The sequence below is a fragment of the Stylophora pistillata genome, chromosome 4, assembly GCF_964205215.1.
Source record: "Stylophora pistillata chromosome 4, jaStyPist1.2, whole genome shotgun sequence".
Lineage (NCBI taxonomy): Eukaryota > Metazoa > Cnidaria > Anthozoa > Scleractinia > Pocilloporidae > Stylophora > Stylophora pistillata.
The window spans coordinates 35,254,641-35,273,921 of record NC_142522.1 but is presented as its reverse complement, the minus strand read 5'-3'; the positions used below and the strand labels follow the sequence as shown (position 1 = coordinate 35,273,921).

The following is a 19,281-nucleotide window of genomic DNA, read 5'->3' as shown; positions in this document are numbered from 1 at the left end:
CAAATGATAAAATAAACAGGTGTTGATATCTCTGAGTTTCGGGATTGTTAAACAAGAGGTGCTTCACCTCCAAAGCCAAATACAGCCAAAGCTGAAGGAATTTTTTGACAGGGGATTATGGAAATGTAAAAGTGGAAGAAAGAGTCCACTTTCAGAGGACATTATTTAAGGGATACTCCCTCCCCTCCCCTCCCCTCCCGTAAGGGGGAAGGACAGGATGCCTTCCAGACCAATATGCTTTGGAGAGCTTGGTTGCTTTATTGATTAAAGATGTGGTATAATATCGTATGGAAGTCAACCCTATCAAACTATAAAATGCTCAATAAATAAATGACAAGAAATGTCATATAGAAAACACATCGATAACACCACCTCAAACGACAATTGCACCGAGACAGACACTCCACAAGCCCCTTAAATTCTCTTAGATCTCAACTTGAATTCAAAATACTCGGAGCTGTAAGGACGAGAATGGACTTGAAAAGCAGTCTACCTCATAGGCCAAACTTGTGCATGCACGGGTTGTCAAGGAGTTCCCAGACCCTTCAGTTTTAAAAATGATACGTGTGACATAAAACAGACTTTTTCCTACTTCATCACTACCATTCTTGCAAGTATTTTGTTTCATTCATTTTACGCGGCAGGCTCCTGGCCAGCCAAAATCGGCCATCACGCGAAATAAGCGCCTGCGTGGATATCAGCGGTATTTCGTCAAAATCAAAATGGCGCAGCTTGTCGTCAGTGTTCACGAACTCGTGCAAAATTACATCCATCGATACGGCTGATGATCGGTCTTTGGCCGTAGAAATTAGCGATGAATTGTTGCAGCTGACCAGGGCAGTAATCAAAAAGCATACTTTTCCTGGAGAAAAAGGGTTCAAATATCACCCAGTGAGAATGTTGTCCCGTACAGTGGTTCACTGGCACAAAATCATCTTACGGAGAATGAAGAAGAAAACAATTGCTTCTCGTCCATGGACAGTGTATTTCACCTGGAATTTGCCTCAAGAAATGTTGGATAAATGCTTAAATCCCTAATCGTTCGGATTTGTTCACTCTTTCCCACCAAATACACAATCATAATACCCGATTTTCATGTGCCGGTAACTATTACCGATAAACTGTTCTAGGCTATATCAGCATAAAAACTCATTTTCAAGGATTGGTTGTAAAATTTGGAATAGCATCCCAGGAAAAATAAGGAATCTTCCAAAACATATTTTCAAGAAAAAGATAACAACAATATTATTTCAAAATCTTCAAGTTTAGGATGGTTATGTTGACGTAGAACGAATAATCAATGATGTGTCGAAAGTTAAATCCAGTTAATAATAGTGTATAACTTATGTATTCTTCTATTTATTGTCATGTGTTTCTGTTTCTGTATTTTTATCTCATACTGTCATTTCTGCTTTACTGATTTAATATTTAATTTCTGTTTCTTGTATATTTATTGAATCTTTTGTTGAGCCGAAATTTATTTAAGATGTTTTAGCGTCCACACACTGCCCGCCGAGACTAGCTCTGCTATTTGTGGGTAGTGCGTCATTATGTTAAGTGTCATGTCATGTCTGATTAAAATTAAGTTGAAAAGTTGAAAGAAAATGGCGGAGCTGTCGTCAAGAATAATCAATGTGTTGCAGAATTACAGATAACCCATCGTGACAAATTTCGCCATTTATTTACTTCACTTGCGAACAAGTACAAACTGTCGATACCTACAACTGATGTGCTCGTTAGGAAGGAGAAGGATAGCTCGTACAGCACAATCATTGTTGAGGTAGACCACCCAGCTCATTTCCATTACTCTAAGACCTTGGAAAAAATTACTTTTAAGGCAAGATATGGTCACTTCAACAGGAATGGCATTCCTCAGCACACATTTATTTAACTGAAAGCAAAGCACAGTATCTTGTGAATGCATTTAACCGGTTCAGCTCTGGAGTTTGTAAGTGTTAAATAAGTTTTCATTCACATTAACATCGAAAATTATCTGCTTGAAATTCCTGCCTAAGATACCAAGCAAGGGCTGAAGCTCACCATGTAAATCGTACGTAAGTTTACGTTTGTGTTCCTAAAGCGATTCCGATTGAATATTCATTAGTAATCGCTACATCAAGACGCATAAATTATTCATTCTTGAGGAAACAAATATGGAAATAATCCCTGATGAATTAGGCAATAAAATATTTATTCCTGAGTTGTACAGTCGATTTCTCCATCTTGAAGCATAATTTTTGTTTCTTCGGCCCTATTCCCTCTCTGTCGGATCTGGCGTTACAAGCCCCGCTCCAAATTCCCGGCAAATCGGCAAAAGCGTTACTGGCCCCATCCCCTCGAGAGAACACTTTGTTACAATAACGTTTTTCCACGCCCATACCCCCGTTACTCCCCCGCTATGCCCCGGGGATCGGGGGGCCGGGGTTTCAATTGACTGGAGCATTATGCAAAGGTTCGGCATAACCAACATCAATCATGGGACCTAAGAGAGGCTCGAACTCTTCCTCGATTTCTGATCTCTAATAAAATCCAACACCCTTTGTCGTTTAGTGGACGCAGCCTAGTTTTTTTTCCTGAAATTGCTGCTTTAAATTTGAAACTTCTTCAGCCATCTCGAGGCGCTTGTCAGAAGACCATGGCTGCTAAGTGTTTTCGCCACCCTTACCCAGGGTCCCATTGACAGTAGATTTTGTGTCATCATTGACATTCCCAAATGGGGAGAAGTAAAATGCTGCATTAGACAACTCTCCCCCCGTGAATGCTAGCCACTTCATGTCTGAGGGAGAAGCTCAAACGAAAACTTAACATCAAAATCCATGACTTTGTAAATTTTGCTTGTGATGCTGTTCATATCATTAACTAATTTCCTAGCATACCTTTGCATGCACACTTGAGTTTCGCTACAATTTGCACCAGCAATAAGAAAATTTTGATTGGGACTTGCAATGTGGCTAGCCACATTTAAACAAGAAATTAACCATGCTGTTGCTTCATCCGATCTTTGCCAAAAGGGGCCCCATCTGCCCCTATGGCAAGCATAAAGTGATATTCGTCACTACCCAAGTGGTAAAAGAATGATTTTGACCCAATAGCTTGATCAATCACAATAAACATTTCAGCAAGCTTTAAAACAAATTCCTCTGGTTCCCCGGCGATAAGCTCCATTCACTTCTTCGCCATTGGGTAAACCCAAGCAAAATTCAGGGGCCATGTCAATAATGTTTTCATTAAAGTCGATTTTTTTAAAGTAGTTTATCAGCTTATCGTGAGGCACCAACTTTGGCAAGGAAACACAAGGCATAATTTTCATACTGCATTTTCCTTGCACTGGTAAACAAACTATAGCTTGTTTACCAGTACACGAAATTTACAATGTAAAGTAAGGCCCTCGCAGCAACGTTTCACGTGTCGATCACAAAAAAAATGTTTGTGGGGCAAAATAGGTGGTATTTCTAGAAAAAACGTGATGGAATTTATTGGATGTCAGATCTTAGATCAATGAAGTCTGAGTGCAAAATTTTGCCACCCACGTTCCCATTAAACTTGTCTAGAAAAACATTTTCTTAAGTCTTCAAATCAATAAGCGATATATAATTCCTACAATATTTCCACGACCTGCACTCAAAAATCATCAAAAGGGATTCGGGGTTATTTTTGCTACGATTACTGTAAGACAGCTTTTGGGCCGAGAGTACTGATCACAGGTTTGTAAGGTCAATGACGGTTTCATTCCATAGGTAAGTGAGGATTCATTCGTTTTTCGAAAGATTTACCCGATGATTTAGAAGTTTTGGTGGCAAAGAAGTGCTACAAAAAACTTTTACGACAAGAGCAGCTGCATTCAAATGACTTGTCAGCCCTCCTCACTTTTGAAATAAATTAGGGCAAGGACATATTAACTAAAGCAGTTCTATTAAATCAAATTCGTTTCTAATCGCGTCAACATCTATCTCCTAGGGAAATGCTATTCTAGAAATTTAATGAAGCAAATGTAAGATAAGTTGATAACGGTGAGCGTGAATGAAAGCTTGACCTTGTTGCGTCACGATACGTGCCTCTTGAACCAGATGCTAACAAAGAGGCTACTGAGTCTGCGCAATTGTCACAAATTCAAGAAAATAAATGATATTTTTTAAAAACCTGTTTCGACAGTTTTTCTGTCATCTTCGGTTCTAATTTATACAAAGTAGAGACGAATTGTGTAAAATTATAACTGAAGATGACAGAACTGTCAAAATATGTTTTAAAGAATGTCGAATATTTGCACTTTAACCACCTTTCTTTCTCTTTTTTTCTCCTCAAAGAACAATTATTTTAAGGTTCACATTAAACTGAATTTTTTATTGTGCAACCCAAACATGACTGAAAGTGCCATGAAGGACTCCTTCAGACTTACAACGTATAGTTTTGTCTGAGACGTCAGATATCAATTAAATTTTCACAGATTTTCGTCAGTCGGAAACTTCTTTTCTTAAACCACAAACATTCACCAGGTATTTGAGCTCGAAAAGCAAACTTTCAGAATACTCACGAGCAGAAAACGTTTTATAATTAAAGGAAGGATATTTGAAATTTTAGCTCGATCTCAATTAAAAAGGTTTTAATTGGAACGAGGTAAGTTGAGGAGCTGGCATCACGTTCGCCAGTCACTTTAATAACTTAAAAGTTTTCAGTTTAATTTGCCGAAGCTGATGGAATCGAATCGCCATGAGGTTCTCTTCTTTATTTAGTCAACCCCTTCTAAAGACAATTTTGTGAAACACGTTTTGTTGCACGTTTTCGAACGAAGAGAGATTTAAATCAAAATATAATTTTAGAATACTCTGATGGTGAAACTTACCAGAACGCATTTGTATTAATTACCATTATCGAAATTGTAAAGAAATACTTTATTTGAAATTTCTTGCAGGCGTCAAAGTGTCAATTTTAGCATAAACGACTGCCTTTGAAGTTTGAGACGTTTATTATAACGTGTTTGAAGAGACGTGTAAATTTCGAATCGCAATTTTTAGACAGGTCTTCTCAGGGAAATACATATTTGCTGTTTTAAGCCCATGAGATAGAGTACCTCCGGGGCACAAGCCTGCTTTTATTAAATGAGATATCAGGATATGGATCTGATTCTGCATTGGCGACAAAAAAAAAACGCCTCTTATAACGGAAACGCACTATCAAAATACACTCTATTTTCTTTTACCTTCAGGACTGAGTAAACAACCCGTTAAAGACAAAGAAAAAAAGGGTTTTCATAAAACTAGCACGACTGGAAGCAAATTTGACAACTTAAAAGTTGTCAAGTTAAAAGCTTTGGACTAATTCGACGACCATGGTTGCGACGGAAGGTCAAGACAAATGTTTGGCGGTTCCACCACCTACTTCACTCTCTTTGTTCACTGCCGCTACATCTGCACTTTTAGCAGTCGTGACTGTTCCTTGCAACGTTCTGGTGTGCCTTGTAATTCTCAGAAGTCCGCCGCAATTTAAAAACCTGCGCACGCCATTCACGTATTTCATCCTCAACCTCGCCATAACCGACGTTCTTGTCGGAATAACAACAGAACCGATGTCAGTGGTGTACCACCTCATGGAAGCTAGAGAAGTTTCTTCGCCAAGCTTTGTTAGGTTATTACATTTGCTGTACTTTCTGCCTTGCACTGTCTCCGTTCTAAGCATCATGGCACTTACCCTTGAGCGATTCTTCGCGATCGCAAAACCCTTAAGGTACAGACGAAGCGTGAACCATTTCAGAGTGATCACGGCTTCGGGAATGATATGGATTTTGTCGCCCGGGTTTTTAAGTCCTTATTTCGCTGTGGGCTACCGCACCTATTCGTTTCTATTTGCCAACGTGGTGATTTTGGTAACTCTGGGCATTCTTCTTTACGCTTATTTCAAAATCATCAAGACCATTCAAAGTAGGAAAAAACTTCGGCAGGAAACAATGCGAGGATTCTGCTTTGCAAATCAGAAAGCAACATTATTCGAGGAAAAAGTGACTTTCACGTTCACTTGGATCCTGATTCTTTTTGCGATCTGCTACGCAACACCCTGCCTTCTGATTTACATCATGAATTTATGTACAAACTGCTCGTGCGAGGCAATCCACTGGTTGAGGGACACATCATTTCTCTGCGTCATCTGTAATTCCGCCATCAACCCATTCTTGTATGCATGGCGCCTTCCCAGTTTCCGCAAAGGACTGAGGTTTATGATGCTTGGCATCAGTAGAAAATCTTCACTGGCTAAGAACAGCAAACTGGATAACGCTCTTCAATGCGTGCCTTTAAGATCACCACGCTAGAGGGAAGAGTTAGTACTTTTTTTTTTTTTCCAAAATGGCGACCTGGAATCAGAAGAATATCCCCATCGGCTAAGAACAGCAAATTGGATGGCGCTTTTCACAACCAAACATCTGGCCTCTCTGGTCATTGCGTGCCTTCAAGATCGCCACAGTAAAGGACAGAATTGTACCTCTCTCCAAATTGGCGACTGGAATTGAGGAAAAAACATCCTAAAGGAAAGAACGTGTACGGCCCACAAAAATAGCACTTAAAAGCTGTAGGCGGAGCAACTAGTATTATCAGAGAAAAGACGATGTAAAATTGTTTGTAATTACGAAGGTGCGAATGACTGGAAGTATGCAAAATGCTTCGAAAAATCATGCAGAATTCATGCAAATCCGTCTAGTTTTTTTCTTTAATTTAAATTACATTTTCCCGGCCGAGTCAACACCTGGCTGAATAAAACTTTGCTTGATTACCGATGAAAGGTGTTTATTTAAGAGCTGGTATATATTTCCCACGTACTTGATGGATAAAATATCTTTTCTAAATCTTAAAGCAGGTCATTTACTGTAAAAAGAAAGATCTCCCTCAACATCCTTCCTGAGCCATACAGGAAACGCTGGACACTTCCAGCAAAATGCACGCACTATTAGAAAGACCTAGAAATGTGCACTGCAAACTCACGACATCATTAGAGGACCTCAAAAAAAAAACAAAAAAAAACAATGGAAAATGCGAAAAAGTTATTTCTTCTTTGATGAAAAATATCTTTCAATTAAGTTATTAAGCGCATTAGATCATATATCTAATGGATTTTGCGCTATAGAAATAATAAAATTATTATTATTATTATGTTATCAGAAACGTTCCTTCCAGCTTTCATTGGTATTAGACCAGTAGTTTCAAACATTTTTGTGGCTTCAATTTCCCTGCCGTTTAGTCAGATTCTTTCCTTCAAGCAACCAAGAATACATTGTAGAAAAACACGAAGAACGCCGTTCCGAAAACGATTCAAATAAAACACAAGTCAAACAAACAAGCTTTCGTATCATTTACTTTACCTTTCCTCCGAGGATTGATACACCATACAAAGAGCTCCTAATCTTATGCAACTCTACCAGTCACACAAACGGGAATATCAGGACTTTCTTATTTCAGCAAGACAGTTACATGCAACATCAACCATTTCAAGCTCGTTAACTCTTACACATTATCCGTGATATGGAAATTAAGGCAGGAAATGGTTGCAATACTTGCGAAATATCAATGTCTGTAAATAATGAGCGACAAGTGCCTATATGTACAGTAAAAAAAGGAATCTTGAACCAACAACCACACAGCAAAGGATTAAAACGGGAAGTAGCGTAAACCTGCCACAGAAGGAGAAATAAGAATTAATGTAAATAATGTATGATCGGTGCAAATTTGATTAAAATGTGGAATGCAATAATTATTTAGATTTGATTAGACGATTACAATGGCTTTGAATTTCATTTGATCGATGACGGGTACCTCCCTTTGACCCCAAAGAGTGACCAGCATCTAATTTCTCCTTACAATATCACCCCTGAATCAAACATTAAGGTCACGAGAATATGGGAAATGATCAACAACTAAAAAACCTCTTGAATTCTTCTTATCGGCACCTTAGGAAATGTAGAGAGAACAGTGTGGAGAATATGCATACCGATGTTGGGGTAAAAGAGAGAAAATAAAACAAAAACAAAAATTAAAAGAAAGATTAAATAAAGAAAGGAAATCTTCGGGCTTCCAATGGAAATATTGCACGTTTATTTATTTATTTATTCATTTAGCTTCGCCAACCGACAGGGACACCACAACAGCTTGCGCCAATTACTGCAGGCCCAATAAACCCACCCATCCCACCCCAGGGGAGGACATCCATCACACAGTAATCTCGTGTGTGGGAAATTAATGTCTCGTACCCCAACCCTGCAGGAGACGGGACCTCCATTTATTCGTCCCTATCCGAGAAGACTAGAATATCTAACCACTTCTTGATGTTAAAGAAAGGCAGCAAATTCTTCTCAATTATTTTAAGACCCCGAGTGTTGGTCCAGCCGGGGCTCGAACCCTCGACCTCTCGCACAACAGTCCAGCGCTCTATCCATTGAGCTAACCAGGAGGCGGTTTTTCAAGTTATACTAACCTCATTTGCGGTACCACATTCTGATAGGCTCACTACGGCGAATTTTCTTCTGCAGCTGTAGCACTCCATACAGCAGAGCCTCTGCTGTGGGAGGGCAGCCTGGGACGTAAATATCTACTGGTACTATCCTGTCACAGCCACGGACGACCGAGTAGGAATAGTGATAGTAACCTCCCCCATTAGCACAGCTGTTCAGAACAGGAAACAAATACAGAAACTATCAAAAAATGGAGACACGAAAAGATTAAGCTCTGCATGGACAGGCTGAATGATACAGTGACAGTAGCTAATCAAGGTTTCTGCAGCATGAAGAGCCTTTAAGCAGGAGTTCAGCATCTTTCCCTGGATGTGATACAAGTCCACCAAAGGTTACAAGTATACCATTCACACTCCTTTAAAGACATGGTGATCTAACAGTTAGCCCACTGGATTTCAGGAAGAAGACCTGACTGGGTCACTGAATAAGACAATTTACTATCACAATGCCTCTCCCCAACAAAAGTATTGAATTGAAAGCAGCAACCTGTCAGGGAGGTGTGAGGAAGTGCTGAAAAAAAGGGGGGTGGGGGTGGGGTGGGTGTAGTCTGCAAAAGACTAGCATCTCATCCACAAGATGGACTTGGCTCTACAAAGAATTCTGCCCAAGAACACACAACAATGACCCTGCTGCAGCTAAAAATCAGACCTCTTAATTTTCAACTCAATGTGTGCTAACATTTTGGTAAATAATGCTTTCAAATGACTCACCCCAAAACCCCAAAATGTTATAGTTACATAAAAACCATTCACACCACAGTGAAAAAAAACATCACATCATACCTTCCCATTGAAATAACCCAACGAGGCTCAGGCATCTGGTCATAGACCTGAAATGAGAATCAGGTCTTGTGTGAGTTACTGATCCTTGTTAACTCCTGGGATTTACATGTACAGTATGTTGTAACAGCACATCTGGCAATTCTACTATCTACAGTCAGTTACTTGTCACTTGGTTTGGATATAGGTAGAGAGCATCAATTAACTGAAGTTTCTCTGCAACAAAATTTGATTAAGCCAGCACTTTTGCTATTCTCAAGTAATAAGTGTAGTAATAAGTTGTAACAATTACTTATGCTGCAGCTGTAGTGACAACCATTCAGATTTTGAAAGCTGTATACATTTTGTGTGTATGTTTGTAACCATAATTCTCACAGATTTTCTAGGACAAAAGACAAAACTAAGAAAATAACATACATGCACAGTGTATCTACAACTGCTGCAAAATATTTTTTAAGGCTATGGACTCTTGCATCTATTGTACATGTACCTTTCTCAAGGCAGGAGCCATTTTATTTGTCAGAGTTCCAGCCACAATCATCACATCCGCTTGACGCTGCCCAAAGCAACAGTTTTTAAAATGGTAAGTATGATTTAGGAACATACATTGATGAACTACAACTGCTGGTCACATCAAGGTATTTCAGGTAATACATAACTTTTTACATTTATCAGGGGCTCTTAGCAAACAGAGAAAAATTGTGGCACAACAGTCTTTCACTAGAATTCCAGCAACAGAGTGAAAAAGATTGTTTGCAAGATATGCTTAGGGCTGAAAAATGTGCTGATACATTTTGACTTGACTCAAATGCGATCTATGTGTTGTTGTGCTCACCCATGGATTGACTGAGTTTCTTTTTTTTTGTAATTTGAATGTGCTAGAGTACTTTAATCACCATTTCTTATCATATCTTACTATGTAGATACTGATGAAATACCAGGATTTTTCCTTTACTAAAAAATCATATCTTCATTGCACACAGTGAAGATACTATTTTTATCTTTCACGTGTGAGGATATTGGTGTCACCATGGTTACTAACATGATCAGCCAATTACAAGAGAGCTTCCTGCTCAGGCACACACCCAGTTCTTTGGAAATTTCTGCATGTTTTCATGTGGAAATTTCACCATTATCTATAAAATAAACAGAACATTACATGGCCACCTGGGGATACGAATTTTATCTTCTCGTTCTGAAAGTTACATCTCTCACTCATTCACTTCACTCACTCATGAGAGATACAGCGCTCGAAGATAAAATTTGTATCCCCACACAGCCATGTAATATCCTCTATTTAAAAACTAACAGTAACTATGTGTACACAATCAACAATGTATGGCAGAAGTTATAATACAAGTACGAGTCAATTAAGAGCAAGTGTACAAAGCAGTGAACTATTAAAATGATTGAACATGTTGTCAGTGTTTAATTTCTATATACTTACAGGGCTTGCTCTAAACACAACACCAAACCTATCCATGTCATACCTAAAGAAAAGTTCAAAAGGATCTTAGCATCAAATAACTACTGTACTTATTAGAAGTTATATAACACTTAACCATCTTCTTTATACCTGGGAGCAGCAAAGTGCATCATTTCCACCGCACAACAGGCAAGACCAAATGTCATTGGCCACAAAGAGCCCTGAAAACAAAAGAAAGGATATTTTCAAGATATAACATATGAAGCAAAGTGTATATATGTGTGGCTGTTACAAAAATGAATATGCAGTTGTTAAGTTTAGTCTGTGGCACCATCTACATTGCACATGTACATCAATACATCAACTATCAAATACACATGTGACTACAATGGTAGGGGACTTGCATGACAATTTTCTGTTACAAAGATGCTGATAGCCACCTTAAGAAAGTAAAAAGGCAAAGAAACATATTCTTTTCATTGCATTCACAATACGTGTGCATGTAATTTTACAAATCATTTGATTCAATCTTACTCTACGAGCCCAGTTCACTATATCATCAATTGTGGCAAGGACAAATTCTGGAGAAAAGTCAAAATAGAGAGAAAAATAGTTAATAAGTTTCTCCTATAAAGCATACAAGTAAATTGCAATGATCAGGACACAAGGCTTCTGATGTTATGCTAATTCAGTTAATAGAGTACATTCTATGTAATGTAATTGACAAAGCTAAACAATGGAACTTTTTAATTCTACTACAAGTAAAGAAACATATTAAATTACATATACCTGCAGCATTGTCTATTTTTCCTTTGGGCTTGGCAGAAAAGCCAGTGGTAATACTCTGGTTTTTGTTTGCAGCTACAAGTCTGAAGGAAAAATAAGAAAATACTAATTTCAAAGAAAATCCCAACTAAAACAAAAGAGAGATGTTACCTACACTGAAATTTAAAAAGATTTGCACACAGAATACTTTACTTCCAACTAAACTTTAGGTATTTAAAGGAAAGGAAAACACCCACAACTTTGAAAATTCAACAGAGACTGAACATATCTCCAGACAAAATATGATGGTTGTCTTCCCATGCTCTCCCAGAATCTAAATTATTCTTTAGCTATCTGCCCATTGTTTTTAAACCATTTGAAAAGTTTAGTTACTGATAAAAACTCATGGAACCTTTAGTAAATGACAACTGATAACATGGCTATCACAGTTTTCCCCACTGAGGTAAGACTTTTACTATCTTCATCAATAAAAGAATGCAGAAAAACATTTTGTGCCACAGTTTGTGCAAGGTGCACCATACATTGTAAAGCTATTCTGTCACTGAAATTTCTAGGTATGTTTTCAAGATCACTGACCCCTGAGGCACTGCCCTCCAAAGCATAACACTGTTGAACAATCCATGGCTTAGAGCGGGCAAACCACTGCGACCTGACATTAAAGAACAGATGAGTTAGTGAAACAGATAACAGTGTTGTTTTCTTTTCCCTCAGAAGCAGGAAGTGTGGAGACAACACTGAAGTATTCCAGTAACAGCGTAATTTCTCATGAAGATAATATTATATGCATAAGTGAAGATGTTTTTCCCCATGAAGAGCACTGACTGTCTGCTGATAAGATTATGCCACTAAAACATAAGAGTTCATGTATTAAAACTGACACATTACATGACTTGGGCAGTCAGAGGGCCAACAACTAAAATCAACCAATCAAAATGCTCTATTGCTGGTCAATATTCTCTCAGTATTAGACCGGGCACTGTCCCGAATGGTCCCAAATGATACCGCACTTGTGTCCCTTTGAACTTCAGTTGTATAATAAATCTCTTATCAACCAAGCTTGCTCGGGACCTTACTGGAGGAATATTGGCCCTCGGTCTTTTATGTACAGACCTTGCTGCCCTCAGTCCGTACTGTCAAGACCTCGGGCCAATATTCTCCCAGTGCAGCCCTCGCACTTAGTTAATACGATATATATAATTATCTTTGGAGTGTAAGAATGAGAGCACGCGCCTTCCCAAAAACAATCTGGTTCCTTTAAGGCTTAATCCTCTTAAACTTAAAGTTTGAATAGTTTATTTCCCAAAAATTTTAATCAGTGCCACCCAACATCAGTTATCATGTAAAGTATTATTTATATTACGGTGTATACATTTAAAAAACCTGAGTTAGTAGAGGGGACCAGTCCCCTCTACTAACTCTGAAAAACCCAAGAGGCTTTATACATTGAACAGTAGGTAGTTTACACAAATAGGCATAAAATTACCGACAAATTAAGATAATTAACAATTATTCCACAAGCGCACGTTGGATATGAGACGCGTAGCACCAAGTTGGCTATAATCATCTCATATCCAACAAGGGAGAGTGGAATAATTGTTTTATTAAAACAACGCCCCCAAGATATTAGACAAATCTTCTCGACTTTATTTTGTGAGAAGAAACCGGATTTAACAATGTACAGAAATTAGATTATGGTATATTGGCTCATATACCATAATGGCTGAGCCAATAAAAAGTCTTGAATTGAATTATCCAATGATCCAGTTTTTAATAATTAAAGTTATACCACTAGCTAAAGGGATAATAACCCTTTGAAAAACCCAGGAGGCTTTATACATTGAATAGTAGGTAGTTTACACAAGTAGGCATAAAATTGCCGACAAATTAAGATAATTAAAGTTATACCACTCGCTAAAGGGATAATAACCCTCTGAAAAACCCAAGAGGCTTTATACATTGAATAGTAGGTAGTTTACACAAGTAGGCATAAAATTACCGACAAATTAAGATAATTAAAGTTATACCACTAGCTAAAGGGATAACAGCATTGCCAATTAAATGCTTAACGAAAATAAATAACTCTGTATATGAACCTATAAACCGCGCATCTTCAATAAAAAAAAAGCAATCTATACGAATGCAATACGTAAGTTACCCTGGCTGTTAACGTCAAAATTCAGACGACGTCAAATAATTCGTCAATATGCTAAATTCACCGCTCAAATTGACACTAAAAAGGGCGACCAAATATCTAAGCGTTTTAAAAATACAATAATGCAAGAATTAGAGTCAAAATCAATCAGTCTTTTAAGCAAACAATCAACAAAAACAATATACCTCTCGACAAGGCGACCGCCATCTTGATTTACATTGCATAACAGCCTCGACTCCAGGAAGTCGCATGAGGGGCAAACTTGATACGTCATAGAAAGCTAAATGAATTGTCGCAAGCGAAATTGATAGGTGTCCAGTTTGCTTGCACAAACATCGAATTTTCAATTCACACCTTTTAAAACGCCTTTCTTGGTTTTCTTGATACGAAACAGCTGAACTGAGTTGCAATATTCCGGCACAAAGGGTAGCCACTAATGTGTTTATTTAATTTTGCTAGAAACTTGTGAACATTGATTAATCCGTTCAAATGCAAGAACAAGAACCAAACATGATTGTGAAAAAGGCCGTCTTCCTTTTGCAGGTTAGTAAAGGGACGTAGCAATTGAAGATTTTCTTGAACTTAATTAGTGAAGGAAAAATTTGGGAATTCATTGAAGCTGACAATTGAAGAAAAGAAAACTGATTATCAATATTTTTCTCTTTTTTTTTTCTGCTCAGTCAAGTCCAAACGAAAACAGTGTGACTAATGATCTTTCAAACGGAGTCGCAGTGTGTCGAATACTGTTTAAACATCTTTTTCTGTCGAAAACTAGCATGACTTGTTTTTAGTTGATTATGATAGGTCTTGAACTAGAACAAGTATTGGGAGACTTAATTAAAGCTGAGTGCGGAAGAGCAAGCCTTGGATCAACGCACTGTTATGAACATCGTTCTCTATTGGGATCACCGAGAAAGCCGCTTGCCATCTCGCCAGGCGGTAAACAGGAGATTTCTAATTTTCTGTGTCGTAATAGGAGGAGTTTAGTGAACACCTGTCAAGGAAACTACTTAATCGAGTTCATTAAATTTCTCGTGGCGCTCTCATCACCAATTTCAGTTTGGGGAGACTTACAGATGTAATAATGAACTACATGAATAAGCTACTTTTGTTTTCCCCTTCTCTCGCAGCTCCAGGTTTCATTTCTTACCACGCAAGCTGCAGGTGGGATGATTCATCTTATCAACATATCCAGAATCAGCTTATCGTTTTAAAAACATTTTTATATTCAGGATGGATTATGTTCCCGCATCCTTGGAGCCTAAAAATTTACATGACAAGTCAAAGAGATGGAAGTCTAAAAACAGCTGTCTCGTCTTTGGGAATCATTGGAAATAGAGAAATATATTTGTTTTATCAATAAATTTTTCCAACCCAAATTTAAGATAATGTTAACCAAGTAACGCCAATCAATACATAAGAATCAAAACCCATCTCTTGTTAGATAAGTTTTGTACAAGGTTCGAGCTTCCTGTCGACAAATTGTGGCCATCATCTAATTAGACAAGACAGACATCGAATACAAATTGTTTTAGTAGTCAACAGAACCTTCTTTCTTGATCAGAGACTGCATAAGTCTTCATATCATGAGTTATTCATTCATATTTTCTTTTTCTTGTCCATGGTAATCTCAACTTTTCATGTGACAATTACGGAAGTAAGAATTTCCCGTTTGAGAGAATGGCTCGATCAACAGCTACTGAAATCGAGGCAACGTAAAACGGAGCCGAGTTTGGACTGAGTCAATTCTAGAGCCAAAGAATGTGAGAATTTTGAAAGTACGGTTGGCAGGAACACCTCATAATTCTATGTAGAAAGAGCTTTCTACATCCGGTTTTCGTCCTAGCTAACCCCGATCTTTTAATTGCTCTTGCAGAAGTCCAAAAATCCACAGCTAAATCAGTATTTTCTTTTATAACATAGCCAAAGTAAAGCGCGCGCTCTGATTGGTCAATCCAGCGTCCACCATTTGCCCATGGGTGTACGCTGCTGACATAAGCAAATGCAAAGACTAGTTTTCCGAGCGCGCTTGTTTTTTCTGGTCACGTAAGATTTGTTAAATATAAGAAAACTCTTGTTACAATGTATCAATGTTATGTTATAAAACAAATGGTAAACGTCACAGTGTACACTATTGAGTTATGGATGCACTTGGGAGGTTTGCTAAGCACTCAAGAAGCTAAAGTCGCTCACCGCTATCGCCTCGCGTGACTCTTACGCTTACTTCGTGCTTAGCAACCTCCCGCGTGCATCCATAACTCAATATTGAACGCTATTGTGTTTACCATTTCTTAATTTTTGAAAATAGAAATGATAGCAAAGATTGTAAAATTGCCGTTATTGCATCCGTTGCTACTGTTGTTGTAATCGTCTTTTTGGCTGAAAATTTTAGCTTACACTTTTATTTTAATCAGTCTGTCCTTTTGCAATGGATGTGGCGTTCCTTCTTGATTCATCTGGCAGCATCGGATCAGGCAGTTATATAGACATGAAAAAGTTTATCAACGAAGTCATTGATCATTTTAAAGTTTCTCCAAAAGGTGAGCAAAGATGATTTAATTCAGTTAGTTACTAAACTTTTTAGGACCTGAGCAGTCTCGTTATTGCAAGTTTCTCAACCTGCTCTGATTCTACAGTTAAAAAGATAGCTCAAAATCTTGAGGGCTAATTGCTTACTCGCACTAATCCCCCTGGGCGCCTCGAGGGATTAGGGCGAGCGGACTGCTTTTACTGACTTCTAAGATTCCAGCAGTACTGAATGATCTCAGTCATTTTACACCAGTCAGACAATTCTTTAGGATTAAAACATGTTTTGTGCATTAAAGTGATTAGAAGCATATGACCTATTTAGGTTATATACTTCTGTAGTTATCTGTTGTGAAAAACGCAGCAAAGAGTTTCATGTGGTTTTCATTTGTAAAAATTTTAAAATATTTTTACAGATCGAAAAACACATGGTCCTTGAAATTATCCTTTGCCATCTCATTTCCTCTTGGGTTTATCAACCTCATCGGTGTTCCTTTACCGTCTGACAAACAGTTTTTCACGAGCTTCCTTCATTAAGGAGTGAAGTTGGAACACCTTGTTACGAAAGCAACGGAAAGGAAATTCTCTTTTATTATTATTTCCTTTGTTAAACAGTGGACTTGTAGCAGCTGGTTAGGAAATTACTGAATTAAGATATTTTCTTTCTTTTTTTATCCTCAGGCACACACGTGGGGGTGGTCAGTTTTAGTACCAAGGCGCGCACAGAGATAAGCTTCACATCCAAGCAAACCGTGGACGCAATAAAATCGTCTGTTCTTAATATTTCCTACCACGGCGGTAGTACACGCATTGGCCTGGGCCTTATAAAAACCCATGCGGAGTTGTTCTCTGCACAGGGCGGGATGAGGACGAATATGGCCCGCGTTCTGTTAGTGATCACTGATGGAAAAAGCCAAGATGGTGAGGAAAAAATGGACAAATAAAAAATTGTTTTTCATTTTATCACGAACGAGGGACAAAGAAAAAATTGTGAGTCTAACTCGAGGGATTTAACCCCAGACCTTCTGGTTTTACGTCGATGCTTCTGCAATGAGTTTAAGAAAACTCGATCGTGAACAAGGCCATAGCCAAGGGGCTTGTCACTATTTGACGCCTTAGGGTCAGTCGGCACCAACAGAGTATAAAGGGAGAACTATAGAAAATTGACTGCAAATCAACTGCTAATGAGGGGGGAGCGGGGAAGTTCATAATAGTTTTACAGAGTCTTAAAGGAGGATCAGGTAAATTTTACCGTCACGCAACTAAATCCTCCGATACCCAAGCTCCAACCCTCCCCCTCACCGTCAGGCGATGACTAGTGACCAGTCTTTCAGTTCTTTGCTCCGCCCTTGTGACAATACGAAGAACTTGTTCCTTTGTTGGACGGTTGACCTCAAAATTCACCGTCTTCCTTATTCTATGTACTGTCAAGAATATTTACTTGTGGATAAGATAAACTTTTATCGACTCATGAGAATGTGTTTCAGTTCATTTGTTTCTCGGTAATAACTTGTTGTGTTTATCTCAGGTGAATCGGAAACAAAGCAACAAGCTCAATACCTAAAAGACGACGGAATATTGATCTTTGCTTTAGGAATAGGCTCTGGGATAAAAATGACCGAATTAAAATCCATGGTTTCTATGGAGCACTACGTGTTTCTCTTCTCATCAGTCCGGCAAATGTTACCCTCGGATAAAGCTTCAGAGGTTGCATTGGCTCTCTGTGCAGGTGAGTCACCCCAGTCCCTTCCCCCACCCCATCCCTCCCTCGTTGGTGAAGATACGCGTTTGTTTTCCATTTCCCTTTTTTAACCAAATCAACTTTTGAAAAATGGATTTCGACCTCTGTTACTACGCATACTCTAATTCGGTGAAAGATCAAAAGGTTACAAGGTCGTTACTGGAGAATCTGAACAGAGGAGCGGACAGGTTGGAAACTTTCTTCTCTCGCGAATTTGTTACAACCCATGAGTGATCAGCGAAAATTGATTAGTAATGTATCCAGACATGGGAAAACGAGGGACTGAACCAATACTAAAAAAGGACTGTTGCTGTGATCTCTTCAGCTCAGGTTGTCGTTTAACTTGGGAGTGTCAGTCACTACCATTGACAACATTCCTTCTCAGGACTAATTTCCTCCCCGGACATTCAGACCACCCGATCAAATATTTCCAAGCTGCTTATAACTAATTACCCCAAAATGTTCGCGTGAATATATAAAATTACGATGACGGATCTGTGATGAATAAAGGACTCAAAGTCCCAGGTGTGGACCTACTCATCATTCTCCGTATCGTGTTCAGTGCTCGAACCAATGGCCACACGAGTGCTGATGACTAAGGTCTGGCGACCTTAGTTGACGCGCAGTCATGGCGTCTATTAATATAGAAAAACTGCGATAAAATTTTTGTATTTTCCCTTCAGCCTAACAATAGTTCTGCTGTTTTATTTTCAAGTTGCCAGAACCTCAAATGCAATTATCCATCCGGTGATCACGCAACACTCACTCCTTCAGCATACTGTAGTGTCACGCGTGACATCGGACGATCTGGAATGTGCTTTAATGTGTATCAAACACAGCTTGTGTTACTCGTTCAATTTCAACGCATCATCTCGCCTCTGTGAGCTCAGCAACGCAAGGAAAGCCGACCATCTTAAAGACTTTGTTTATGACCACGGTTCCGTCTACAACGAATTGATGTTTGTGTAAATTTACGTTGACATGACAACAGGACTTAAGAATAGCATCACCAACAAGTGTAAGGTAAAAAAAGGTCTGCACTTGAGTCAAGTGGCACATTTAGCTGGAGCATGAATCGATTGGGAGTATTACCAGTCCCCCCCGGTTGGGATGCACATCTTAAGTATAGAGTGTAACTGATCTCTATGTGCCTATTGTCAGGAAAAACTGTGTAACTGGTCCACTTATTCACATACTGACCTATTACAATCATTTTAAAGACCAGTTTGATCATGTGTTTCGTTTCATACGGAAAATAATCCACTTTTAACATAATTAAAAGTCACAAAATAAAATAAAAGGTCCAGAAACTAAAAAACCGCTTCTCATTTGTTTTATCCTATCTAACTTTACTAAGCTTATATGCCTCTGTTAGTGCGT

At 38.6% G+C, this 19,281-nt stretch overlaps 3 protein-coding genes across 4 annotated transcripts; 2 read left to right on the top strand and 1 right to left on the bottom strand.

Annotated features, from left to right (window-relative positions):
* Positions 1-5,074: 5,074 nt before the first annotated feature.
* Positions 5,075-7,141, top strand: LOC111322934 (melanocortin receptor 5-like). The gene is made up of 2 exons (XM_088757613.1): positions 5,075-6,240; positions 6,369-7,141. The coding sequence occupies exons 1-2, from the start codon at positions 5,327-5,329 to the stop codon at positions 6,454-6,456; spliced, it is 1,002 nt and encodes a 333-aa protein (XP_088613739.1). The 5' UTR covers positions 5,075-5,326; the 3' UTR covers positions 6,457-7,141.
* Positions 7,142-7,321: 180 nt separating this feature from the next.
* On the bottom strand, positions 7,322-13,884 carry LOC111322935 (uncharacterized). Its single transcript, XM_022926170.2, has 10 exons — positions 13,820-13,884; positions 12,059-12,131; positions 11,486-11,565; positions 11,231-11,277; positions 10,847-10,917; positions 10,718-10,760; positions 9,761-9,826; positions 9,274-9,320; positions 8,455-8,642; positions 7,322-7,654 (listed from the first exon to the last, which is right to left on the bottom strand). The coding sequence occupies exons 1-9, from the start codon at positions 13,839-13,841 to the stop codon at positions 8,456-8,458; spliced, it is 636 nt and encodes a 211-aa protein (XP_022781905.2). The 5' UTR covers positions 13,842-13,884; the 3' UTR covers positions 7,322-7,654; position 8,455.
* Positions 13,885-13,955: 71 nt separating this feature from the next.
* Positions 13,956-19,219, top strand: LOC111322936 (matrilin-4). 2 transcript variants are annotated; one of them, XM_022926172.2, is made up of 6 exons: positions 13,956-14,177; positions 14,765-14,798; positions 16,049-16,174; positions 16,842-17,081; positions 17,689-17,889; positions 18,617-19,219. In XM_022926172.2, exons 1-6 carry the CDS (start codon positions 14,124-14,126, stop codon positions 18,868-18,870), a joined length of 909 nt encoding a protein of 302 aa, XP_022781907.2. In that variant the 5' UTR covers positions 13,956-14,123; the 3' UTR covers positions 18,871-19,219. The 2 variants fall into 2 exon arrangements, with proteins under 2 accessions (XP_022781907.2, XP_088613738.1); XM_088757612.1 differs by lacking the exon at positions 14,765-14,798 and having other exon boundaries at positions 13,959-14,177; positions 14,867-16,174.
* Positions 19,220-19,281: the final 62 nt, after the last annotated feature.